Consider the following 27,691-nt stretch of genomic DNA (forward strand, 5'->3'; position numbering starts at 1 on the left):
AATCTGTCAGTGTTATCGTTTTAGCTAATCACATGCCCTCTCATGTTAGCTAACTACCTCCCACAGAAACCAGAGCCCATGCTAACTGACCCTGCTTGTAGAGTGGCTATTTCGTATTTAAGCCTCAAAACATCCCTAAGAGGGTAGGCCTGGCAGGCTGGGGAGTGACCTGTGCTAACTGGCCACTTAAGAGTGGTCAGAGGCCAGGCACGGTAGCACACGCCTGTAATTCTAGAACTCTGGGAGGCTGAGGTGGGCGGATCACCTGAGGTTGGGAGTTCAAGACCAGTCTGGCCAATGGGGAGAAACCGCATCACTACTAAAAAATACAAAATTAGCCAGGCGTGGTGGCACATGCTAGTAATCCCAGCTACTTGGGAGGCTGAGGCAGGAGAATCACTTGAACCTAGGAGACAGAGGTTGCGGTGAACCGAGATCACACTACTGCACTCCAGCCTGGTCAACAAGAGTGAAACTCCATTTCAACAACAACAAAAAAAGGGCAGTCAGATTGTGGGGACAGGGCTGGCTTCATGGGTGTGTGTTCTGCGCAGTCACTGGCTCTGTGTTTACAAGGACCTCACACAAGGCTTCATGCTTTGCTATTTCTGCCTTGAAATTCCTAATAATCTTTCAACAAGGAGTTCTCCATTTTTATCTTGCAATAGGCCCTACAAATTATGTACCAATTTAAGGGGAGGCAGCCCCCTAAGCAGCTTCCAAAAATAGCTAGAGCCACCCTCTTCCAGCCTTGCTATTGAGTGGTACGTTATGAGAAAGCAAACCTTGGGCCAAATTCTGCCAAACATATGACCTTTATGAGCAAGCTGACACATGACAGAAACCACACAGGGCATCTCACACGCTCTGCACTCAGGCCTCTAACAAGCACTTCTCGAGAAAGGTTCAACCAGAGGAGGGCACTGTGGCAATCGAACAGCAGAGCCAGGCCACCCACACTCAGGTGACACAGATCAAGTGTGGGGACCCAGGACCGACAGGCACTGACCTCAAGTGCTGCTCCAGAGTCGCTGGTGCCAGGGTCTGGTCACCTTTCTCATCAACCACAGTGCTTGAACATCATTCATTTTGCTAGTAAAACATTACATGTAGCGCACCTTCTGCTAAGAACAACTCTCTGATGTGCATTTATTTCAATGGTATTTGAGGTAAGTACAATATGGCCTCTGGCACGTGCAGCTCAGAATGGAATACTTCGCTTCCCCGAACCTTAGCTTCCTCTTTTAAAAAAATGAGCAGAACCTGGCGGGATGTGGTGGCTCACGCCTGTAATCCCAGCACTCTGGGAGGCTGAGGTGGGTGGATCACAAGGTCAAAAGATCAAGACCATCCTGGGCAACATGGTGAAACCCCGTCTCTACTAAAAATATAAAAATTAGCTGAGTATGGTGGCACGTGCCTGTAGTCCCAGCTACTCAGGAGGCTGAGGCAGGAGAATTGCTTGAACCTGGGAGACAGAGGTTGCAGTGAGTTGAGATCACGCCATGGCACTCCAGCCTGGCAACAGAGTGAGACTCCGTCTCAGAAAAAAAGGGGAGGGGGGCAGGACCCATAGTTTGCAGAATGGGGAGTACATGTACCATGCCTAATGCAAATGTTTGCTATGAATGGTGTTCAACAATGGGTAATAATCTTCAGATACACCACACACATTATAAAATCCCAGTTTCCAAACAAGAAGACAAAAGGGCACACTTATGACAGTTCTGTAGCACAAATGCAAAACAAGTTACATTTAAGGTACAGGAGCAACCTTGCAAAACCATTCCTCTATCAACTATAACACTGCATATGAGCCAGGAAATCTTGCATTCTGACAGCCTTCCAGAGGCAAAGGAAAGTTATGTCCCAGCAACTAATTTTCACAAAATTTGGAACTCACAAACAGGTAGAACTGAATTGAATTCCAAATAATAATTACCACCACTACCTAGATTCAGCAAAACACCTGTACACCCCACACTTTCAAATCTTTTGTTATTACCCAAACTGGTCAAGGCTTCCAGGGTGCAATTTCAGAAACTGTCATTGATTTTCTTTATGCAGAAAACCTGTCCTGCACGAACCTAGCCAAGCTAAAACACATCTTCCAGTGTGTTCTATGAGAGTCCCAAATGCAGTTTCCTGTCCCACCGCACAGTGAGACAGGCCTCCGGGTTCACTACCAGGCTGGGGAACAGCCACGAGTCTCTGGCCTTCAGCTCCTGACTAGCGGCAGAAGCAGGACAGCTGCACCCATTTGACTTTGTAACACAGCCCATGTTTTACATGAAATTCTACTGGGGGAGACACTGTTTTCCTGTTTTACATTCTTCCAGGTCGATAGTTCTCAGTGTTTGGTCAGTCTGAAGACCTCTAGAGGTCTCTGGGAGCCTTTTATGTCCTCCCCGGCTTTTCCAGGTATAGATCTGGGCAAGGTCAGCTTTTACTTTATATGCTTTAAATAACAAGCAAAACAGATTAAATGAAGCAAATAAAATTCAGCAGATTCTACTAAATCAGACATTAAAGAGACTTTCTTTTAAATGTAAAAACAGTGTCACTCTTCTAATTTTATTTTGTAAAACATTTAATAATTTTTATTAAAATTATTTTTGCATATAGCTATGCAAAACTAAATACAAATCAAATACATACTAATATCAGTTTAAATTAATTGCTAATATGGTAAATATTGATAGAAATTATCCATGGAAACAAAAGCTCTTTGGGCTACTCAATAATTTTAAAAGTGAAAGGCATCCTGCCATCTAAGTTTGGGAACAGCTGTTCTAGGCTAACAGGACCACTCACCCACATTCCTGGTTAAACACCAAGTAAAGAGGGCGAGGCAGCTATGAGGGTAGAGAGTGAATGAGTGGGATTAAAAGCATTTCCTGGAAAATCCATATTTGGGTAATCCTGTGTTGAGCACTGCAGCCCTCCAGCTACCATTTGGAAAGTACTAGGCTAGTGCTGGTGGCATCCCACAAAGACCACCCACCCAAAGGATGTGCACCTGCCGCAGGGGACCGGACCTGTGGGCAGAGCACCCCTGAGAACAGGAGCAGCCCCTTGCACCTCGCTGCCAACTCAAGGCATGTGAATTCTGAGCAAAAGACTGCTTACTGTTTTCGTTGGATTTGTTCACAGTTTGTGAACAGATTCAGATTGAAGCTCTGCCTCAACAAGACAGGACAGAAGGCCACACACCCCACAGGAGAAGCCTGGGAAGACGCCAGCTCAGGGAAGGCTAATTTCTGCCGACTGGAGGGAGCCCTGGTCAAACTACGCCATCCTTCCTACAAATGCATCAGGATACGAGGTCTGCCTCTTTCAACTGCATGTTACCATTTACCACAAAGCAGGGAAGTGCGGGTCCTTTACATTTTTCTGTAAAGAGTCTACCTTCATACACAAAATGAGAATCGGATTATTAAGTGGAGAGGGTCAACAATGGGTATAAATAAAACCCTTTATTCATATTAAAAAGACATTCGATGTGTCTTGTGTGTCTAAGTGGAGAAATATGCCAGAGAGGCCTACAAGGTGATGTGCAATTCGGACACATTTCCAAATGACCTAGAACTTCATTTTCATAATGTGCTCCACAAACTAAGTGTTCCCCTGAAACTTCACTCATCTGAGGGATGTTCTTCCAGGATGAATCTTTCCCCTCTTTATCACTTGGAGGGTGAAGAGCCTTCACCCAGCAATTTTCAGGCAGGAATCCTATCAGGATCACCTGGGGGCTTGTTAAACCTGCACATCCCAGGCATCAGAAATTCTCAATCAGCAGCCGGTCGAGGATGGTGACCTCAGGAATGTGTTTTTCACACGTCCCTCAAGAGATCTTGCAGGTCGTCCCTGTTTGGTGCTGTGAGAAACCCCATCCCATCTTAGAGCGTCCTGCCTTACTCTATTCAGAGCCCATCTGACGGCATTTTCAGCAAGACCCCTGATATCTCGGCTCTGTTTACTATGTGGCAGCTGCTACTGGAGGCCAGAGGTCTCTTGCTACAAACACAGGGCTATCCACGAAGACAGGCAGTCTTATGGTGCCTCTGAACAGTTGACTAACAAGTTTCTTTCTTTTGCTCTTTTCTCCAGGCAGTGGTACTAGCAAACCAGCAATCTGACACTGACCCTCTAACTCCTCTGCAGAAGAAAAACCCTACAACCTAATGGTCCCGAAGATTCCTTCCTGGATGAAGATCTGGGATAGCAGGGTATGATCCCCTGCAGGGATTTTAAACTGTGCCACCCCCTTATGGACCTATAATATGCAGATTAACAAATCGCTAGCAGTAATTGACGTGGGGAGATTAGGTGCATTCTTGTTTCAGCTTTCTGACTTAACAGTGCTCCTGGGTTTCTGGGCCTGTTAAAGTGTTCTTTTGGCTGAAGCCCTTCGGTCCTGGGAGGGGCTGCATGCCTCACTGGAGAATGCAGCTGATGGCTGGAAAGTGTTCTAGGCCAGGATTCTGGGGAGGGAGCAGATGATGTGAAGCCTGAAGGGGTCCCCTGGGAGTTTCCCAGTGTCACTGGCAGTCCCTGTGTGGCCAGGACCACAGCGGGAGCCCCAGAAAAAAGGCAGGCTGCTGTGCAGTCCATGTTGTCTACTCCAGGAGAGTCAGAGAAGAGAGAAGAAAATGGTGTTAACTGTCTGAGGGCCGGACAAATGGATGCAGATGGATGGGGCAGGCTCCTGACCCCAGACTTCGAGAAGACTATGTGAGTATCATCTGCTAGGCTCAGAGCAGTTGCCTCTGGCTGGTGTGATCTACTCCAAGGGAACATGATTCCACCAAAGCAGAGTGGGCAGAGCCATGAAACACAGAATTATGGCACCCTAGAAGGGATGTGGCATGCAGACTGAGGAGACCCGGCTTCCAGACCTGCTTCTGCCACCGAGTAACCCGCAATGTGGGCAGAGAACTGAAGCTCCCAGGGCTCATTCATCTCCTCTAAGTTGGAAATAATGGCATATGCCCAATTTCACACAGAGTGTGTAAAGATGAGATCTGACAAAGGCTGAGAAAACATTCCACAAACTATAAAACACTACCCAGCCATGAGGCCTATTATTCTTACTCTTTGGAGGAAAACACCTTGCAAAAAAAAACCCCAAAACCTGTTTAGACTAAAAGCCAATTTGAGAAAGCATAGCAAGAGGCAGGAAAAAATACCCCACGGAAACTCTAAATATATCCAACCAAGTATTCTGTTCTTCTGGCCAGAATATGAAAGTCACTTTTTAAGAAAAACTGAAATCTGGATCTGATTCTGCTCTATACTACACACCTTCACTGGGCCTTGAGGTAACCGTAGTGTAGCCTAAACAACTGACTTGGCCTTGGGTGAGAGGAGATGGGGAAGGAACGGGTGAAGTCTGGAGGAGCTTCTGAGGGAGGCCTCCCTGGGCGGAGTTAGCCAGGGTACCTGGGACTCCACTGCCAGGTCTGGGCCAACCCCAGTTTCCCGGTTCCAGTGGGGAGAGGAGACTGACCCCAGGGATCCCGGGGAAAAGCCTGGAGAAAGACATATAGTGACCTGGGAAATGTATTGTCTCAAGTGAAGGTCCTCTCAGGCCCTCAGGAAGTATGTGGAGGGCATCCAAACTGGAGGCCAGGATGGGAAAGGGTGGGGAAGAGAGAGGGGACCAGCGCTGTCAGGGATGGGGGCGGCAGAGGGAGAGGGCGGGGAGACGCAGTGAGAAGACTTGAATGCAGCCAACTCTGTCAGTGGATGAGAAAGGCTAACCCCCGGGCTCCCATAGACCTCCTGCCAGCTCAGGGAAGGCGCCCAGCTCTGCAGGAGAGGCCGTGGTGGGGCGCAGGCACACACAGTGCCCCAGGAGAGAGCCCAGCCACACCGAGGCCCTTATGCTGATCTGGCCTCCTCTTTTCCCTCGGCAGAAAAGTGATAACATCTGAGCAACACGAAGCAGGAGCTGGTCCTGCCTGTGGAAGAATGAGGGGAGACTGCAGGGGAATGAAGAGAAGAGGGCAACCGATCCAGCAGGGGAGACACCCTTTCCATTCCTCCTCCCAGCCTGTGAGCGAGGGTGGGGAGTAGGGCTGGCTACACTCCCTCCCATTCAGCCTCCTACCCTGAACCTATTTCTCACTTTGTTTCACATGATAGGAACACGACGGCATTTCCTGTTACTCATCACGACTGCAAACACAGCTACTGCCAACTCACAAAACTGCCTTCCACAGGGTCAGTGGGCCACATGGGCCCCAGCTCCATCAAGACTCACATTGGCCTGCCACTGCACAGCAGCACGGGGCTCCTGGGCTCAGAGGGTCCCTGGGAAGCATAGAGTGACAGTGGGTTCAGGTCCGGCCACCACCCCTCAGCTGACTTTGTGACCATGGTCAACACGTGACCTCAGTTTCTTCATTTCTTAGAGAGGGTGCTGGCCACCTTCCCAGGACTGCTGGGAGGGCCCATAGTCGGCCGTGCTAGTGCCGAATCTCAAAGAGATTCTTTGAGCATCTGCTGTGTGATAGCCGCTGTCCTAGGAGCCGAGGGTACAACAGCAAAACAGCCCCAGCCCAGTCTGCAGAGGGCTGCATCCTACTAGGGAGAAAGGCAATAAAAAGCCACTGCCATATACTAGGGACAGTTGGGGGAGGTGGAGTAAAAAGTATAATTCCACTAAATGCTGAATTACCATTTGACCCTGCAATCCCATGACTGAATAAATACTCAAAGCAAAATGAATTCTCCTACCAAAAAGACACATGTACTCGCATATTCATCTCAGCACTATTCACAACAGCAAAGACATGGAATCAACTCACATGCCCATCCACAGTGAACTAAAGAAAATGTGATACATATACACCACAGAGTACTATGCAGCCACAAAAAAGGGCAAACTCATGTCCTTTGCAGCAAGATGGATGCAGCTGGAGGCTATTCTCCTAAGCAAACTAATGCAGAATCACGTGTTCTCACTTCTAAGTGAGAGCTCAACATTGGGTACACACGGACATAAATATGAGAACAAAAGACACCGGGGACTCCTAGAGGGGGAGGCAGGGGGTGACAAACTACCTATTAGGTCCTATGGTCACTTCCTGGGTGATGAGTCCAATCATACTCCAATCCTTGCATCACACAATACACCTCTGTAAGAAACCTGCACACATACTTCTGGAATCTAAAATAAAAGTTGAAAAAAAGTGTCACTTCTGAAGTCACACTGCCTAGCGGCAAATTAGCTGTGTCACTTTCAGCAAGTTACTTAACCTCTCTGTTTTTATTTTCTCAACTATGAAGAGAAATAGAACAACATCTACCTGATCGTGGTATAAGGATTAAAGTTTAAGTCCTTTATACAACATTTGGCCCGAGGTGAAGTGAGGCATCAGCAGTGATGATAATAAGCAGATAACAGTGATGGTGATAAATGTGATGCGCACCCTGGGGAGAGTGTGGGGTGTTATGGGGGGCTTAGCAGGACACCTCATCCAGTCTTCAGGTGGGAGAGGAGACCACAGTCAGGGACAGCTTCTCAGAGATGACATTAAAGCTAAAGAATAACCTTAAGGGTTATGAAATTAACCTTTAAGGCTAGCTACGTGACTTGAGAGAAGAGGACTTAATACTGCCTGATGTGGTCACACTGCACCCTCTGTTGCGGCTGCAGAAACACTCAGAGACCTGGGCCCCCGCAGGGCCCCAAAGCACTGAGTGCTCCATGCAGCCTTCAGCAGTAGCGGCTGCAAGCAGAACAGGTATTCTGAAGCAGGTCCACAGGCTCTAAAAGCAGCAGGGCCGAACTCCTGCCACATCAAGCCAGCTCACCACCAGTACAGACAGCAGCCTGGGTGACAGGCGGCAGGCAAACGGGAATGCATTGCCACCTGACCCTGTGCATGGTCACTGACAAGGCAGGAGGGGCCTTTGTGCATCATAATCACACCCAGTTCAACAAGTTCTTCACAGTGGCAATGGCAAATCTATTCAATACAGTCATCCCGTGGCATCCTCAGTGGACAGGTTGTAGGAGTCCCCACAGATATTAAAATTCGTGGTGTTCAAGGCCCTTCTATAAGATGGTGCCATGTTTACATATAACCTATACACATCCTCCTGTATGCTTTAAATCATCTACAGATTACCTATAACACCTAATACAATGTAAATCCTCTGGAGAATAGTGACTATATTTTAAAATCTATTTTATTATTTTTTCTTTGATTTTTCTTCCCAAATATTTTCCATCTGAGGTTGGTGGTTGAGTCCCCAAATTCAGAACCCATACATATGGCAGTGCAGGGGGGTGGGGGGGGGTTGTACCCTGTTCCCATCTTCATATTTTTAAAACTACTCAAGAGACAAGGTGTCACCCAGTTTCCAAAAGAAAATCATGCAAGGCGTACACACAAACTGCCTTCTACAATTTTTCTGATGAAATCTGTTTGTAAGCAGATGAAGGAGTGGCTCCTGTAATTAAACCAAGCCTTGGTTCTGAACATCTATACGTTTTCCAGCATGCTCCTTCAGTTGACTATAAAAACCTCCTATCAGTATTTGAGTTACTGGACTGAACCACAGTTATGGCTGCCGCCTTAATGAACACCCACCCTTCATGCAAAGCCAAGTTAACAGGCTACCCAGTGAAAATACGGAGATTTTTATATGCTTGAAGACGACATGTATGATTACCCTAGGGCTTTTTAAATTAAAAGTCTCAGTAGTAAATTGTGATTGCTAAACCTAAAGGCAGGTCACTAAATAACTTGGACAGTCTCTTCAGATTTTTCATGTGAGTGAAACTTACATTTCATCTCTAATCGATGGCATAGACTTACCAAGGTCGATAAGAATTGCATGCTGCTGAGAAGTCAGCTGCTTTAAGAGTTCTTTGTATGGCACATCCTTTGGCTGCTGTTTGCTGGGAAACTGGTGTTTAAGGTGGAATTGCTCAGCTAGAAATTTCCAGATTTCACCTCGGTGATGACGTGGCACACCTTTGAAAGGGGAAATAGAAGATACCGAGATAATTTATCCATAGAATACAACTTAATAATAAACATCAGCTGTGTTTCATGTTCCATGTATCCAAATTCTTGTTCCTTTTTTTTTTTTCTTGAGACAGAGTCTGGCTCTGTCACCCAAGCTGGAGTGCAGTGGCACAATCACAGCTCACTGCAGCTTCAACCTCCTGGGCTCAAATGATCCTCCCACCTCAACTTTCTGAGTAGCTGGAATTACAGGTGCCCACCACCACACCTAACTGTTTTTTTTATTTTTGTATAGACAGGATCTCACTATGCTGACCAGGCTTGTCTTAAACTCCTGGGCTCAAGCGATACTCCTGCCTCAGCCTCCCAAAGTCCTGAGATTACAGAATGAGCCACCGTGCCTGGCCACTAGTTCCAATATTAATTAACAGCACAGGAACAGAAGGGAGGCAACTAAAACCTTGTCCTATTTCCTTCTTCCCTTACTTCCACTCCCCCATTCTCCCCTCACTTCCCAGGCCCCTTCCTCCTTTCTTCTCACTTCTCCAATGTGTTATCATGTTCTCACCCTGTCAGACTCTGCAAGGAATAAAGAATATGACCTGAGCCCTGGTGTCAATGAACGACATTCTAGGGAAATAAGGCCAAGTATGAAAAACTGTATTGTAAGACGGGATCTCAGAAACAAGAGAGAATCAAAAGGAAGTTGAGCTCAGATGAAGGAGAAGTTAGCTTATTTCTAACTGAGCAATCAATTTTCCACAGAATCCTGCATTTAACCCAAGCCTTAAAGATGAAGGAAAAGGAAGAGAGAAGAGCCACCAGAGAGAGGGAACCGAGAGTGATTCAGTTTGCCTCAGGCACAAGGGTGCATAGGAAAGAGTAGCTAGCAGGAGGCTGGAAGGGTTACTGTCAGAGGCAAAACTGAGGGCAAGAGACCTGCACTTTGTTTGCTAGCTCCAGGGAACCACTGAATGTTTCTGAGCTGAGATGGTGTAAGCTGATCATAGCTGAGATTCTGGAATTCTGACGAGGCTTCTTTCTGCAAGATAAGCTGCAAGACGGACCCAGAGGCTGGGCAAGAACTGACCGCATAGACACTGACGCGAGCATCCAACAAAGCCTAAAAACAGAAAATGTCCACGAGCCTCCACCTAATGCTTTACACGTGATTGATTTGAATACTCACAGTGATTAAAATGTCTAAAACTCAGAAAAGTTCTCTTGAAGTCAAGGATGTTATTCAAGGCAAACCTAATTTTAAAAGGCAACAGTTTTCCACCAAAATTCTTTAGCTCATTCCTCAGCTATTACAAGGCCAAAAGGTGGGAAGGGGGAGAGAAAGACGAGTGAAGAATCAGATGCCAAGTCTTTCTCATCTCTTTGGAGAAAGAAGCCTCTGAGTTAGGAATTCATCTTTCTTTCCATCCAGGGAAAAAAGTGACCGCTTTGTATCCTGCCCTGCCACTCAGAGCCTGCCCAGGGGATGGTTTCTCTAGTTTCTGTCTCTGGTCACCCTTGGGAAAAGTTTCTGCTTCTGGCAAGGTAGCAGCAGCAGACAGCACTGATTGTGAGGCCACTGTGCACCGTCACCATTCCATGCATGTTATGTATATTGGTCCATATCACCCTCATGACTTTCTAAGGGAAACACAATTATCTTCATGGTAAAGAAAAGAGAAGCAGTGAGAACAGGTCTCTTGCCCCAGGTCATTAGGCCGGTGAGTGACAGCCCAGGGACACTGATTGCCATTTCCTCTTGGTGTCCTCCATGTTGAAAATGTCAAACAAGGCTGCTACTCAAATGGAAACTAGAGAAAAAATATCTTTTGGTCATTCATTGCAAGATATATTTTCTATCTTGCAATGAATGATAAAACAACCATCTGTGGATTTGAACCAAATAGTAATCATTTTATTAACAGAGTCACAAGAAACTGTTTAGAAAGCCTCAGTGAGCCATCTCTTGGAAGTACTTACTGTGTAGTAAGTACTTTGTTTTTTCCCTTTCACATATTTCTTTTTAAGTTGGCCTGTAGGAGAAACACAGGGCGAGCAGAGGAGGAGAGCAACCTGGATTATCCAGGTGGGCCTATATCCAGGGACAAGCATCCTTGTAATAGACATGCAGAGGAGGAGATGAGAAGGGGAATCGATGTGACCAAGAGGGCAGAGGCTGAAGTGCCGTGGCCACAAGTCTAGGAAGCTGGCGGCCACCAGCAGCCGGAGGAGGCCAAGTGCAGACAGGCTGACACCATGGTTTTGGAGTTTCGGCTTCTAGAACACTGAGAGAAGAATTTCTGTTGCTTCAGTCACCATTTTTGTAGTAACTTGTTACAGTAGCAACAGGAAACACACCCTGATATCTGCTTTCTACTATATTCTATTTCTTGGCTCCCTCTCTGCTATTCCAGCTCATGGATATATCCTGGGTACACACACACACACACACACACACACACACACACACACCCCCACAAATACTTCACACCCTGATGACAAGTAAATGTGGGCTGGAAAACAGTCAGCATGGTAAGTGATTTACAGTAGAGCTTTATTTCACAAAATACTTTTCTTCAAACTGGAAAATTTTCCCAAGCTATGAAATGTCCAATTTCCTGTTACTAAATCATTCCCATTGTCTTATCAGACCTTTATTTTTCTGAAGAAATAAATATTGGCTGTGTCACTGGACAGTACCCAACATTGTGGTATTCAGGAATAAGCTAAGATTCTGTGATTGAAAGCACAGGATCATACAGGTCGGACTCCATGTTTTTGCTAAGAATGGCCTGGAACACCCTTCCCCAGCGTGGTGCTGCCTTCACTCCTAATCCAAGAGAGAAACCTGGCAGTGGAGCCTGCCTAGGGCTTGCAGGCAGGGTCTGGGTGGGCAGGAGGCCATTCCTCCATCCCCCATGTAAATTGCTTCTTCCTCACCTAAAAAAGTAATATATACTCACTGTTTAAAAGGAGGGCAAAAGAAAAATACCTCTGAAAATGAAAAGGTATAAAGAAAGTGAAAACCCACCCAAAATTAGAATGAACACGTATTTACCATCCAAAGCAGGAAGCTTTTGAAGTGAAGAGGAGGAAGGCTGTTAATTTTGCCAGGACAGGAGTCCTGCCTATGACCCGGACACCTGCATCGTGGGATGTTTTTCCGTGTACACACATAGAGAACTCTCAGCTGCACAGGAGACCATGCTGTGCTCTTTTCATTTAACAACTTATCTCAGACATCACTTACATCAGTAAATACAGATCTACTTACAACGTCATTTTCGAGGAATATGACATAGAATAGTCACATGGTTGGGTATTTTGTTTTGTTTTGTCTATTAATGCCACAATAAGCATTCTTACTACAGTACATTTTTGGTTGATTCGTTTCTATAGTACGTTTCTATAACTGGCATTGCTGGGTCAAAGGCAAGCAGAGTTTACCTCTGGCCCTTACTGTCAGAAGCTCAGGCAGCCACTCTGCAATCCCATTCCTAAAAAATACATTCTAGGTTCTACCTAGGTATCTTTAGAGAAATCATTTTGACCTGAACTAAACTGAATTATCTATAATTACGCTATCTTCTCCTAAATTGATACCCTAATCCTGCCTCCTTATCTAATTTTAACTGGGAAAATTTTATAAATTTCTTTATTTCTGTCATTTCAGGGTGTTTTATATCACTATGAGGTAGGGCCCCTTTTTTTTTTTCAGATGGAGTCTCACTCTGTAGCCCAGGCTGAAGTGCAGTGGTGTGATCTTGGCTCACTGCAACCTCTGTCTCCTGGGTCCTGGTTCAAGCCAATTCTCCTGCCTCAGCCTCCCAAGTAGCTGGAATTACAGACACATGCCACCATGCCCAGTTAATTTCTGTATTTTTAGTGGAGTCGGTGATTCACCATGTTGGCCAGGCTGGTCTTGAACTCCTGACCTTGTGATCTGCCTGCCTTGGCCTCCTAAAGTGCTGGGATTACAGGCCTGAGCCACCACGCCTGGCCAAGGAAGGACCTCTTAATCCATGCAACTGTCCTCTCTTTCAAGATCTCTGAGCCAGAGTTAGCCTCTACTTCAAAGGTCAAAGATATGATTCTAATTTAGTCTCACATTTTTAGATTCAAATTTTTATTCTGAGCCACTAAATAGACCCTGTCATTTGTTTGGAGTTGTTAAATCTTAATGTGTTAAAACCACCTGATTGACAAAAGCCCCCTTTATGGTTAGAGAGAATTTCTGCCATAAAAAGTGACATTGCAAAGTCAGGGAATACCTAAGGAAATTCCAGGTCAGCCTTAGCTCACTCCAGTATATAGAACGTTCAATCATCTATGCCTGACTTTCACTACCCAGGGTCCAGATTCCTAGAGTATTTCTATTAGCCTCTGTATAACATGCCCAGTGAAAAACAAATATCCAGGTGCCAGGCTTCTAAGAAGCTCAAATATTTGGAATGCTGTCACGGACCCATGCAATTTGCCTTTCACAGAAACAAAGACACCTGAAGGCAATCTTCTAGGCAATGGTGAAAGGGGGAAGAACAGACTCATTCTTTTCTCTGCTTTCTGCCTTTTCAAAACGGCAATTTGGGGCCATTTGGTGTAAGGGTAAACCTTAAGCGACAGCTCCAGGTTCAAGGAATATCAGAACTGGAAGAGAGCTCCAAGATCCTTGGCTTGGTGCAAGTCTCTCATTTCTATCAGCAAGGAGGCAGGAGCCCAGAAAGAGCGTACCTGCCAAAGTCACACTGAAAGCCACTGTGGATATAGCATTTCAGTCTTCACCACTGCATACATGTTCTGAGAAAAGCACCTTGAGATCCTGTTCTACAGGAGACAGTGCAGTACGGTGGTGTGAACCCAGCTCTGTGGCCTGAGCCACTGCTCAACTGCTCTAAGCCCAAGTATGCCTATCCCTAGAAAGGAGACAGGCATAACACACAATAGCTACCTATGATTACTAAAATTGATGTCAAAATTCAGAAAAGGGTAAAAAATGCCTAAAAGACTATAGTTAGAAAACACGGCTTCGTTCCATTAATGCTCCTAGAGATGAAAAATGCACATGCAATGTTTTTCCACTGTACAACTGATAAAGCCAGGAAAAACCCATTCTGTACATGTTTGCAACCCTTACTCAAAACACCTGGTTATTCATGATTAGCTCAACCGGAACTCAGCAGCATAGAATCAGATCAGACTCAGGCTTTTACTCTTGCCAGAAGACATTAACATACATTTTCAAAGAAATCATTGTTTGACTAGAACACTAATCATGACTAAGGTAAGCTCCAAAACAGCGCTTCTCAAACTATCTGTGAAACATCAATTTTTTTTTTCATTTAAAAAAAGTTCCAATCCATTACAGACTGATTTTTTAATACCACACAGTAAAAATAAATTAGGAAAAAAACAAATGAAAAAAAAGGATGGACAAAATGTAAATCCACATTTTTTTTATTAGGATCACTGTGTCAAATTGCCGGAAACATTTCCAAACGCTTAGTCTCAAGTTCTGTACTTATCTCTTCCTAGACCAGTAACAGTTTGGGCTGGCAGATCACACTGAGAAAACAGTGAATCCTGCCCGCTCTCTAAGGCCTTACAGTATGGCAGACACATGCTGTGTGCTCCTCATAACATCCACTGTCAGCACCCACATCTTACACTTGTGGAAACTGCAGCTCAGAGAGGGTGAGGCATTTGTCTAAGATCACACTGCAAAAGTAAGCAGCAGGGCTGGGACTTAAACCGAAAACCACACGTCTGAAGTCTGTGCTCCACACTCTATGCTGTCTCCCTAGGGCACCCAGAGAGAAGCCATACGATTAGTTTCTAGTTTATAATTTAATTCCAAGTATATCATAAAATCATTATCCAGTTTATAGGCAATGAAGCCCTTGGGTTTTTCTGTCTTCTTCCTATTTCCTGGTCTTCTGGGAATTTTAATTCAGAGGAATCATGAAAGGTGGTGAAACTCCTATCTATTAAGTAAGGTATCTGGAAATAGATTAAGATCTGATGAAAAGAAGGGAGATGGCCACTAAAGTTAGACTTAATTTTTTTATTCCACACTTCTCCCCAATCCCCAGTGAGGGGTGAGACTGACTAGGTGATTCCCAATAAAGCTTACCTTGCCCAACAGCCAAGTGCATTTTTTCCATGTCAAACTTAATTTTTGATCTTCCTGGAGTGCTAAGCATCTTTTCCCACACTGTAGTTACTTCTTTAAGACAGGGAGTAATTTCTTCATAATCGAGCTTCAGGCGCTTGTTTAGCAAATCATTTTCGGAGGCTGGAATAGACCATTCAAGAGTGCATTAGTCCAGGCTACAGCCATGGAGCTTTCATTACATAACATGGCTGCCTACTGGCTATCCTGCTGAGATGTCGAGCAGTACAACCGGTTAGTGGATCTAGTTAAAGTCACTGCCCATGCCCCTACCCATTTTCCTTGTTTTGGAAAACACTAAAAACCTAGGAAGTATGTGATTTCTCTTACCCCCTCACTCTCAATGTACCCTGTTGGCTCTACTGCTAACATAAAACCCACATCTGCCCAATTCTTTCCATCTTACCCCTATCAAACCATAAGCCTCCCCAGGACAGGAGCTATGTGTTATTAATAAAATTCCTAGTGAATAGCATGGTTACAACTGCATGGAATTTTTTCATCTGAACTAGGAGAAGCACTCCAAAGATAGTTTTCTTATTTAGTGCCAAACCTCTGTTTGGTAGCTTCTACCATTGATCCCATTTCTGCTTCTTGGAGCTCAACTATATAAATCTCCCCCTTTCGAATGACATCTCTCAAATATATGAAGATAGCTATGGTTTCCCACCAAAACTTACTCAACCTAACGCTGCATGAAGAATTATAACCAAATTATCAAACTCAGGGGGGGAATAGTATCGATAAAGGGAAATGTGAAATTAACAATTTACATTGATTCCTGGGCCTAATCTCTCATTTCATGGCCACCGAAACTGAAGCTCAGAAAGATGAGGTGATTTGGCCATGGTTATTTACTAGCTAGAAGGAAGTTGCGTGATCCTAGGCCCAGTGCTGCCTTCCTCTCAACTGTTATGTTTTCCATCTACCATCTTTCATCTTTCCCCTCTTGCTCTGACGAATACATTTCTAAGGTCCTGTTATACAATTCCCTATATCTCTGGAGTTTACATTTTTTAAAAATGTCAATCCTAGTTTTTTTTTTGGGGGGGGGTGGGCCTGTGATTTGAGCGATGAGAAAACACAATAAATGTCACTAGAGTTGAGCTAATCCTTGCAGCAAATCAGGTTTGGGGCTAGCCTTGCTGAACAGCAACTGGCAGTAGCACTGGGCTCTCGATGCCAGCGTACGTTCCCCTGGCAGTAAGGCTGCTACAAGCGCGTCTGGCCACCCTAACAGAGCCCAGCAGGCCACATGAGGAACCTGCTCTGAAGTCAACCCAACTTCACACAGCCAGAAAGAACTGGCCAGAAGATTCAGCTGAAAAGGCTCAATCCATGTATTTTGCTATTGGCCGAAGCAACATCCTGCTGTTTCAGGGTCCTGACAACACCGCTGCCTAAAATCAGTGGCCTCCAAAATGCCTTCTCAACCAAGGCAGATGGAACGGGCCTGCAACAAACGCCCAGGCTCCAAGGCCAGAACTTCAGATACAGGACCCGGCTGTCCACAACATTCAGTAAGACCCCACACGCCCATGTGGTTTTTTAAGCTTGTGGGGATCGGGGAATAAGACTGACTGAGATCAAAAGTAAATTTGCCACAAAGTTCTCTAAAATATTTATTATGGTTTAACACAAATGTCTGAGCCAACTTGGACTTTGTGATAATGCTCAGGTCTGGAGGGCAGGCTATGGCTGCTCTGTCACCAATGGCATTCTCAGACAAAACTGTCTCGCCAGCTGCCACTACCTCTTGAAGCTTAGAATGGAAAGCTAAGAGGCTGGGAGGCTCAGCAACTAAATGACCCCCACACTTGCAGAGATTTTAGAAGAACTGCACTGAATATTTGATTTTTAAAACATCACATATTATTTAACTCAGAAAAATGTATTTTTAAAAAACAAAAAACATTGATTGTAATTCAAAATTCAATGTTATCACATCCTTTTAGTCTTAGTAAATTATAAAATGCTGAGTTATATGAATTGGCTCAACCGGCAATAACATGCCAACACCAAGCCATGGCTGTATTGAATCACATGATGTGACCTTGCATTAGGCTGCTCACATCTTTATTTAAAAATAGGGAAAAATGGGCCAGGCGCAGTGGCTCATGCCTATAATTCCAGAGCTTTGGGAGGCCAAGGTGGGTGGATCACCTGAGGTCAGGAGTTCGAGACCAGTCTGCCCAACATGGTGAAACCCCATCTCTACTACTAATAATTTTTTTTAAATAGCTGGGTATGGTGCCAGGCACCTGCAATCCCAGCTACTTGGGAGGCTGAGGCAGGAGAATTGCTTGAACCCAGGAGGCGAGGTTGCAGTGAGCTGAGATCATGCCACTGCACTCTAGCCTAAGCAAGAAGAGCAAAACTTCGTCTCAAAAAAACAAGGAGTGGGGAGGGGGAAATGGCCTTGCAGAGGGGACGGCAGAGGACTGGTGGCTTCAAAGAAAGGCGATGCTTTTTGTCCTAACACCACTGAAAATCAGCTGTCTAATTTTGGAGAAATCACAACTTCAACTTCCAAGTGCTACAATGGTGTGAGGTTGACTTAGATGGCACAGTATGGTTCTTTCCAGGATACAATGCTTCCAGAATAGTTAAAACATTTGATTCATATATTCAAGTCAGGAAATAGGCTTAACCATAGGAAAAACTTTCTCACACACATTCTTCTAAATATTTTCCCAAAGAGTATGCAAGTCAGCTTGAACCCTTGATCAATTTCAAGAGCCATCCCAGATGTAATTTAACCTTCCTTTAAGAAGGGAGAAAAAAAAAACCCACAATAGGATGCCTGTCTCTCTAAGCACATAGCACAGCAGGCCCTCGAAAAATGTCTTCGTGCTCAATTTCACTTCTTTATAATGTTGGTAAGTAAAAAATGGATTCCCAGCCTGGGGCCTTGGTCTATGTGGGTTTTCTCCAAGTGCTTCAGTTTCCTCCCCCATCCCAGAGATGTGCACATTAGGTTAATCAGTATGTCTACATGGTCCCAGTCTGAGTGTGTGTGTGTGTGTGTGTGAGTCACCCCGCGATGGGATGACAGAGTCCAGGGCTGGTTCCTGCCTTGCATCCCAAGCTGCAGGGATAGGTTCTGGCCACCTAGACCCTGAAATGGAGTAAGTGGAAAAATAATTACCCCCCCCTTTTTTTTTTTTTTTTTCAGACAGAGTCTCACTCTGTTGCCCAGGCTGGAGTGCAGTGGCATCATCTTGGCTCAATGCAACCTTTGTCTCCTGGGTTCAAGTGATTCTCCTGCCTCAGCCTTCTGAGTAGCTGGGATTACAGGTGCCAACCACCACGCCCAGCTAATTTTATTTTGTAATTATAGTAGAGAAGGGATTTCACCACATTGGCCAGGCTGGTCTCAAACTCCTGATCTCAGGTGATCTACCCGCCTCGGCCTCTCAAAGTGCTGGGATTACAGAGATGAGCAACTGTGCTGAGCCAATAATTATCTTATTTTTATTAATCTTTCTTAAATGTTTGCATAGCTCACAATTACATTAATATTTAATGTTAGAAGTGTCTTGGGTCTTTATTTAGAATTTCGTGAAGTTTTTGTGCCCAGAAATATGCCATAGGAACTTAACTCTTGTTTTTATCAATAAACCCTTGGTAAAATTGGTTTCATTATACCTCATTTTGCTGAAAGTCGCAGTTTCCACGAGCCTATTGGCAACATTAAGCGAAGGCTTACTGTACACTTTGGCTGCTTCTTGTCAAATCCTGCATGTATCTATATATATCTATATTTTTTGAGACAGAGTTTCACTCTTTGTTACCCAGGCTGGAGTGCAATGGCGCGATCTCGGCTCACCGCAACCTCCGCCTCCTGGGTTCGGGCAATTCTTCTGCCTCAGCCTCCTGAGTAGCTGGGATTACAGGCACGTGCCACTATGCCCCGCTAATATTTTGTATTTTTAGTAGAGACGGGGTTTCACCATGTTGACCAGGATGATCTCGATCTCTTGACCTTGTGATCCACCTGCCTCGGCCTCACAAAGTGCTGGGATTACAGGCTTAAGCCACCGCGCCCGGCTCCTGCATCTATATTTAACGTAACAGTTTCCCCCCCGCCCAACCCACCCCAACAAAACTTATTAAATATTTTTAAGCAATCAGGCTCTTACTGCTGGTTATTTTTCTCAGCAATTCAGGTCCTATACACACTAATACAATAGATTAATGCTTCCAACATTGTATTAAACAAGTTTATTGTGTTTTCACCACAGAGATAAACACATATTGAACTTTACAGAGCTACGAAGAGAAATGAAGCAGTCAAAATAAAAGACCACAAAAACTAAGCAGTGCCAAGAAGCCAGATGAAATGAGGAAGCACTAGAAGAATGTTGGCAAGGGCCAGTAAACTTAACGCAACACCTGGCAAGGTGTTCCAGGTACTGTTAGGAAACTCTCGCCTGTTCATTCTCTGCATGGTCATTGTTTGCACAGCAGAATGCTTTCTGCTTTTGTAGCATATTAATTTCACCTCACCCATTACAGCTGTCCTCACCACATTCTGAAGAAGCCAGCTGTGAGCACCACTCCCATTTTATAGCTATGCCCTGATTTTACATGGCTGTCATCTGCAAGATCGGCCAGTATCAGCATTAAAGTTTATGACCTACGTGATGAACATAAATGCCTTTTTCCTCTTCAACAAAAATCCCAAGATGCACAGGAATATAACTGCTGTGCTTCTGAGCTGTCATTTTACTAATGAGACATGCAGTAACGCCATCACTATCAAACATCTTTTTGACATCTGCTTTTAGAATTACCTTCAAGAACACACAAGAAAGTGGCAGAAAAACTGAGTTGGAAGAAAACAGCACTCACCTGCTCTACCTGCCCTCCAGTGTGCTATCACCTTCCACAGCACCCTGATGGCAGGACTTGTATTTCTCAGCTTCAGAACTGCATAGTGGAAAGCTTACTAACCTATTCCAACTAAGGGACTACACTTTCATATTAGAAGGTCTTATTCCTTTATATTTTATTTTTTGTTTTCAGTCAAAAGATAAAGACACTATCTCTTTACAGTCTACGAATTCATACTTTTCAACTGCAGAAACTATGTTGCCGGTACCCAGTGTTGTCATAACTCACAACTATCTCATGGACATGCACAGAGAACATCTATCCTCTCACTATGACACTAGCTATGAACTGAAACTCATGGGATGCAACACATTCTTGGGAGCTTACTCCTCAGACTTGGTGTCTGAAAGACTTTCAGCTCTAAAAGCAACAAGGCCATTTTAAAAGACCAAAATCTGCAATCAAGGATGATGCTGAATGAAAGGCACTTTAATTCCAAAATTGTTCTGGGGCAATGGCAGTATGTCTGAACCACCTGCTACATCTTCCCTTTGAAAGGGTCTATGCAGACTTCCCGCTCAAAATCTTCATTACTACATAGCGGGGCAGTTGTCGAGATACACTAAAACCCATGCTCTTTCCAAACGGTATGTAAACTTTGCGTCTTAAGCTACTTTGAAGATAATATTAATTGGTTCCAGTGTCAGTATGGAAGCAGGAAATGAACAAAATCTAAACTTTACAAGTTCATATCATATTTTGACACTATTGCTATCAGTACAGGTAGAACTCAGCTAATGGGTTTTTGTGTTGATTACTTGCAGCTCACTGAAAAAGCACATAAAGTTATTCATTTTAATGACTTACACAAGAAAAGTTCATACGTAACACACAGGCACAGACTATGGCTGAGGATAAAGTTGAGAGAGCGAGAGAGAGTCGGGGGGGCAGCGGGACAAAACAAAACAAACACCTTTCAGAGTGTTAGAGCTTAGATTTAAAGCTTATCTCAGAATTTCTAAACACTGTACAAATAGTGACCATATAGGAATAATGAATACAGTTGGTGAAACTATCATTAAATCATCAAAAACTAAACAGTGTTAATAAGACTCTGAAACAGTAAACGGATACTATAGATAGATGTGTACATTAGACTATCATGCTGCTATATTTTTAAGACAGCATGCTATGTCTGATGTGATTCACTTTAGAGCCTAGAGAAAACCAGGCCTGCTCAACAGCAGGATGGCAAACCAACCTTGGAGCTTCTGATTTTCCTTTTCCATTCTGAGCAGCAGTATCTGTTGAAGAATAGCCTTTTGCCACAACTCTCGGAGCTCACGAGATGTCCTTTTCTTTTCCTCTGGTGCAGGGCCAAAGGGTCCATCTTCACAAACTGGTTCTAAAGGAGATCGTGGGGGAAGCTCTCCCAGCTCTGAATAATCTGGAGAGGGAAAAAAACATTCCAGAATTGTCATTTTTCAACATAAAATGCATGCTGAAACACAGTGCCAAATCAGCAAATTCTGTTCATTCAGATGAAATATAATAAGATCACCAAACTGAAAATTCATGTGTTAATACGCATTAGACTAAGCCATGTCTGAGCCACAAACATGAAAAAATGATACATCAAATAGCAAGCAAAGCTTCAGTAGCTGAGGAGGTATTTAAAGTACCTGCTTTTTAAGGTGTAATATTTTTAACTTCTTCTGAAAATGCTATTTAATATTATTAATTATAGAAAACGTTCATACAGTGCCTACCATGTACCAAACTGTTTTCAGAGTTTTATATATAATAATTTAATACCCACAAAACTCTAAGACATAGGTATTGTAACTATCCCGTTCTAAAGAAGTGTAAACTGAGTCACAGGGAGTTTACACAACCTGCCTAGTGTCACAGAACTAAGGAGGAGTCGAGCCAAGACTGGAACCCAACAGTGTGGCTCTCATGTGCATTCTCAACCACTGTGCTATCTGGCCAGGTATTCTGAAAGAGGATTAAAATGCACTGAATAGCCCGTAATAACAGTGACCATTAACAGACTCTCTACCAAGTGCTGGGCACTGTGCCATGCATTTTATATAGGTAGACTCGTTTAATCCTGATGACAAGTCCAGAAGGCAGGTATTAGTCTGGAAAGGAAACTGAGATTTGGTAACTTGCCCAAAGTCATAGAGTAAGTAGGTCCCCTGGCATACTCTAGCTCACATCTTTCTGATTCAGAAGACCATTTGCTTCCCACTAGATACCACTATAATCTAAACGTTTCCTATGTCTAAATTACACAGCTTTATAGAGTCTTATTTCATTATGGTCCTATCAAACAAATGAATAGATGAAAATTCTACATCTTTTGGGGGTTTACATGCATTATAGGAGGATGTTCCTTTGTACTGTTGAAATTATAAACTATCACCTCAATTTGATACATATTCTGAGAGGCAGTATAGTTTAGTGATTAATAGGGCAGGTTCTGGAGTCAGGTTGCCAAGATTCTAATCAAGACTCTGTCATTCAGTATGATGATTCCTCAAGGATATAGAAATAGAAATACTATTTGACCCAGCAAATCAAAAAGTTATAAATCATTCTATTATAAAGACACATGCATATGTATGTTTACTGTGGCACTGTTTACAATCGCAAAGACTTGGAACCAACCCAAATGCCCATCAATGATAGACTGGATAAAGCAAATGTGGCACATGTACACCATGGAATACTATGCAGCCATAAAAAAGGATGAGTTCATGTCCTTTGCAGGGACATGGATGAAGCTGGAAACCATTATTCTCAGCAAGCTTACACAAGAACAGAAAAACCAAACACCACATGTTCTTGCTCATAAATGGGAGTTGAACAATGAGAACACACGGGCACAGGGAGGGGAACATCACACACCAGGGCCTATTGGGAGGTGGAGGGCTAGAGGAGGGATAGCAGGGGATGGGGGGATTGGGGAGGAATAGCATTAGGAGAAATACCTAATGTAGATGATATGGGGTGACGGATACAGCAAACAACCATGGCACGTGTATACCTATGTAACAAACCTGCATGTTCTGCACATGTATCTCAAAACTTAAAGTGTGATAAATTTTTTTTAAAGATTCTGCCATTTTTGATTTTGTGATCTTTAGTAAGTTGCCCTACCTCCTGATGCTTCCACTTCCCCATCTGTCAGGTGGGTATGACAGTGCCTCCCCTCAGAGTGGTGGTAAAGAGACTGAGTTAACAGGCTATAAACAACTGAGAACAGGGCCCAACACAGACTAAGAACACAATAAAAAAAATAAATAAAAGCTCTTGTTTGCTATCATATATTTACTAGGGGCACAGAAAAGAAACAGAAATTTCAGCTACTCAACTGTAAGCCCTAACAAGGTTAGAACCTTGCTACCTTATAGACAAGGCAAGGTCATCACTGAGCACAGCTGCTCACACCCAGCGGGTGCCTAAGAAATAACTGTTGAATAAGAGAAGGAACAGAAGTACTGGGTTTACATGTGCTGTTATTTATGGTTTCCCTCTATTTTCTAAATTTGTGGCAATAAATATTTTGAAAACAAAAACTAAGGGAAAATAATGCAAATCTATTCTAATTAAAATCAAAGATGGAAAAAATATTTTCCTGCAAAACACTTAGAAAACAAATCCCTTCCCTTGCCAAAACCTGTATACTCAGGATTAGTCATTACTGAATATGATCTAGTTCAATTTCATCCTTTTATTTAATTTTATTCTGCAGTGTGAAGTCTTTCATTTGAGCCCTTTCCTTTTTTCTTTTTTTTATTCTTTTACCATCTTGGCTCTTGGAATTCTGTGGGACACTGCAGTTGTGATTAAAGTTCTGCTTTATCTCATATTGGAAGTGTATCTCCTGCTGGTTTACAAAAGAGTCTCATTTCTGAAAACTAATTCCTGTGAGGTGTTCTGGCTGGCACGGTGCGCACTCTCACAACTCATGTGCATCAAGAGAACCCAGGACCCAGCTAGGCAACAGAGGGGAGCACTGTTGAGAGTTAGGTGGGGTTGACCTGGATATTCTTTTTTTTTTTTTTTTGAGTTGGAGTCTTGCTCTGTCACCCAGGCTGGAATGCAATGGCACGATCTTGGCTCACTGCAAACTCTGCCTCCCAGGTTCAAGTGATTTTTCTGCCTTAAGCTCCCCAGTGAGTAGTTGAGATTACAGGCATGCACCACCACACCTGGCTAATTTTTGTATTTTAGTAGAGATGGGTTTTCATCATGTTGGCCAAGCTGGTCTCAAACTCCTGACCTCAGGTAATCCACCTGCCTCAGCCTCCCAAAGTGCTAGGATTATAGGTGCGAGCCACCAAGCCTGGCTGACCTGGATATTCTTAAACCCTACCAGTAAAACAAGGGCTCACCTCACCTAAACTCCTTCTTCTAATCTCATCCTTCCTGTTTACCACAGCCTTCCTCTTCCCAGGGTCTTGAAACTTCCTACTGTGTTCCTTTCAAATTCAGAATCATGATGAGCAGGTGTAACTCAGGCCTGGAGGAGATGGAACACTCCTAGCAGTTGGGGCTGCTTGTCCCCAGATCCATTTACTCTCTGCCGCTTGGGCTACTGACAAGGACCACTGTCTATAGCAGTTTATGAAACTCCAGTTTTACTTCAGTATTCAGAGAAACTGGATCTGCAAAAATACAAGTATTGTTTGGTGATGGCGAATGAGAGGTTTAAGACCTAAACTGTCTCCCTAATGTTTTCTGCTTTTGCGATCTTTATCTTATTTTCACTAGCAACAGTTTGTTGAGCTTTTACCGTATGGGTTCTTGACACAAATAAGCTTGTTTGATTCTTACAACACTCTCATAAGACGGGTGATATTATTATCTCCATTTTCCAGCTAAAATAAGTAAGGTGCAGTTAGGTTTTATAACTTGGCCAAGGGCACACAGGTGGGAAGAGTCAGAGCCATGATGTGGAAAAAGGTGTATTTTCCTCCAAAGTTTAAAAAAAAAAAAAGTTTACCCTGTGCTTCTCTGTGTCTACGTGCACAAGCCTCACTGGGGATCTTGCCAAATTAAAGATTCTGACTCAGCAAGTCTGAGGGGGGGCATCTCCATCAAGCTCCCCAATAATGCCACTGCTGCTTGTTCTCCAAGCACACTCTGAAGAGAGCAGGGCTCCACGCTGCAGCTTTCCTCTCTATTTCCTCATGCAGCCTATGTGCTTCCCTTCACTGGGAACACAGTTCAGATGCTGTTGTTAGCTGCCTGAATTCAGGTCCTCAACACATGGCAAGAGCTTGTCCCAAACTTGGTCAGGGGATCCAGGCCAAGTTCAGAATACAAACGATATAGTCAAGCACCAGTATTAATTTCACCTCTGCATGAACTAAATAAAAGCTGATCCACCGCAAAGGTCAGCAAATAAACCTAAGAGTTTAAAGGAGGGTTTCTCAACCTCAGCACTATTGACATTTTGGGGCTGGATAATTATTTGTCATGAGGAACTGTTTTATACACTGTAGCATGTTTAGCAGTCTCCCTGGGCACAGCAGCATCCGCCCACCCAAGTACTGATACTAAAGAATGCCTCCGCACATTGCTAAATGTCCCTTAGGGGTCAGGAGGAACAAAACCACCTCTAATAAGAACCCTTTATTAGAGTTAAAAATCTTTAACTCAGATTGGAGTTAAATCTCTAAAAGATTCAGAGTTAAAATCTCACCATTTTGTCTCTCCTAAACCCTGAGAAGGGGTAAAAATGCATCTCCTTCATCCGAATTCATTTCACATGGTAACAATTACTGATTTTATAGTTTACAATTAACAACGAAGTTTTATAATATTTTTTGTTCACATTAAGAGCAGCCTAGCTACAAAATAGTTCAGTAATTTACAAAGTGAGACAGTTGAAATCTTTGTTTGTTCTAATTTGGCCTGAATCAGTCGAAGTAAGCTGCTTTCTCAGCAATGCCAGCAGATCCAGAACCGGGCCAAGGCTTTGGCTTTGTAATCAGTCCTCCTCCATGCGTGTGTAGTCTTGAGAGATGTGGACTTGAGTGGAGTGACAGGTTGAGGAGAATAAAATCAAAGTCCCAGGCAACTGTCAGCTGAGAACCTTGTTTTAATGATAAACACAGGCACTGTTTTAACTTGCATCATTCCTAAGCCAATCCTACCAGCATTGAGTCCCTTATATGTACTCAGCGATGTGATGTGTTAGGTGGTCTAAAAAGGGCTACTCTGAGGTTTCGATTCTCTACAACAATCCCAGGGATCTGGCCTCTCTCCCCAACTTGCATTCTTGCTGAGATACAGCTGCACAGAGGCCAGTGTGGGAAGTGTGGCTTGGCTGAGCTGCGGCAGGGGCTGCTCTACCTTGTGGGCCAACTTTGTTGGTGCCTCTCGGGAAAACGTACACCTTTTGGGTTCCAGTCCCTCAGTACAAAACGTGAGAAATGATATTCATCTCTGACTGCACAACTGTGGAGACCACAGGCATATTTACAAAGTCTGCAAAGCCACCAAACCAAAGGGCTGCTATAACACCTTAGTCCAGGATTCAATTTTACTGTTCTGACATCTCCTATAATGACAGGATGTGGAACACTTAAATTATGCAGCCTTTCAGAAACTATAGCCTCCAATGGGTTCTAAGAATTTTAAAACCAGTCATAATTCAGGGGGCCTTAGAGACAATTGCCTCCCATTAAATCATTGCTGTGACACTCCCAACAGACTCATAAATATGATCTGTGCTGGCATATTGATATTTTAGATGTCAAATGAGTCTCCAACAACTCCGTGCTGTTGCATTCTTTCTATCTGCACACAAAGGTGTGGGAAAGAGTGTGACATCGCGTCATTGTTATGAACAGAATCAATGCCATGATCAAGAAAGAGAAAAGCAACGTGCACAGGACCTCCTATTTGGCCAGTATCTGGTTCTCTCAAGTGTGGAATACAGGGCTGCTTTCTTGCACTTTCACAAAGCACTGGCATTAAGTTCTGAACTGCAGTTCTCCTGCTTTTAAAGACATGACATTAAATCACATGTTAAGTGCCCTGTAAGAAAGAGGATTCATTGAATGTTCCATGCGTATCTGCTGGAAGGAAATGAGAAGACAGATCCTTATTCTCCAATTTTCTGGCTTTTTCTGTGTGTTAACCACCATAGAGCATTTTATAACTCTCTTCATCCCTCCTAAAAATTCTGAACTCCATGCCAAAAAAGAAAAAGAACTTAAAAAAAAAATCCAGTTATTCTCAAACCTCTGTTTTAACAACATGAATTGATTCTGGAAAGGAGAAAACTGAACATTAAATCTCTGGAGAAAAGTTAACAACAGAGATTAACATCTGCAGCATCTGTTGTAACCAACAGCTCAAGATAAATTCTTAGAAAAAACAAAGCATAATGACCATGTAGACTTAATGTTGTCACACTGTTTACAAAGCAGGAGCAGCATTACCTCTCCTACAACAGAAAGCAGAGGCCAGGAGGCAGAGACTTCTGTGTTCCCTGTGATATTCCATGCCTGGGTAACAGCAGATACGCATGGAACATTCAATGAATATAAACTGATTCATTTGCCCAAGACCACTCTCAACCCTGCTATGACTTTTGTGGATGATTTATGAAAAATAATCCAATGAAAACCTGATTATTTCCTATAGTTGCATTATATGACAGTCTAGCTATAGGAAAACA

General features: G+C 43.7%; 1 protein-coding gene across 9 annotated transcripts in view; it reads right to left on the minus strand.

Annotated features, from left to right (window-relative positions):
• The window catches only part of TBC1D1 (TBC1 domain family member 1), a 234,596-nt gene that overhangs the window by 27,598 nt on the left and 179,307 nt on the right, over window positions 1-27,691 (minus strand). For all 9 annotated transcript variants that reach the window (XM_035293897.3, XM_035293899.3, XM_035293898.3 and 6 more), the window contains 3 exons: window positions 21,251-21,436; window positions 15,115-15,276; window positions 8,832-8,990 (listed from right to left, as the gene is read on the minus strand). In XM_035293897.3, coding sequence (XP_035149788.1) covers window positions 8,832-8,990; window positions 15,115-15,276; window positions 21,251-21,436 — 507 coding nt within the window. The remainder of the gene's footprint in view (window positions 1-8,831; window positions 8,991-15,114; window positions 15,277-21,250; window positions 21,437-27,691) is intronic.

Source organism: Callithrix jacchus, chromosome 3 (genome assembly GCF_049354715.1).
Source record: "Callithrix jacchus isolate 240 chromosome 3, calJac240_pri, whole genome shotgun sequence".
Lineage (NCBI taxonomy): Eukaryota > Metazoa > Chordata > Mammalia > Primates > Cebidae > Callithrix > Callithrix jacchus.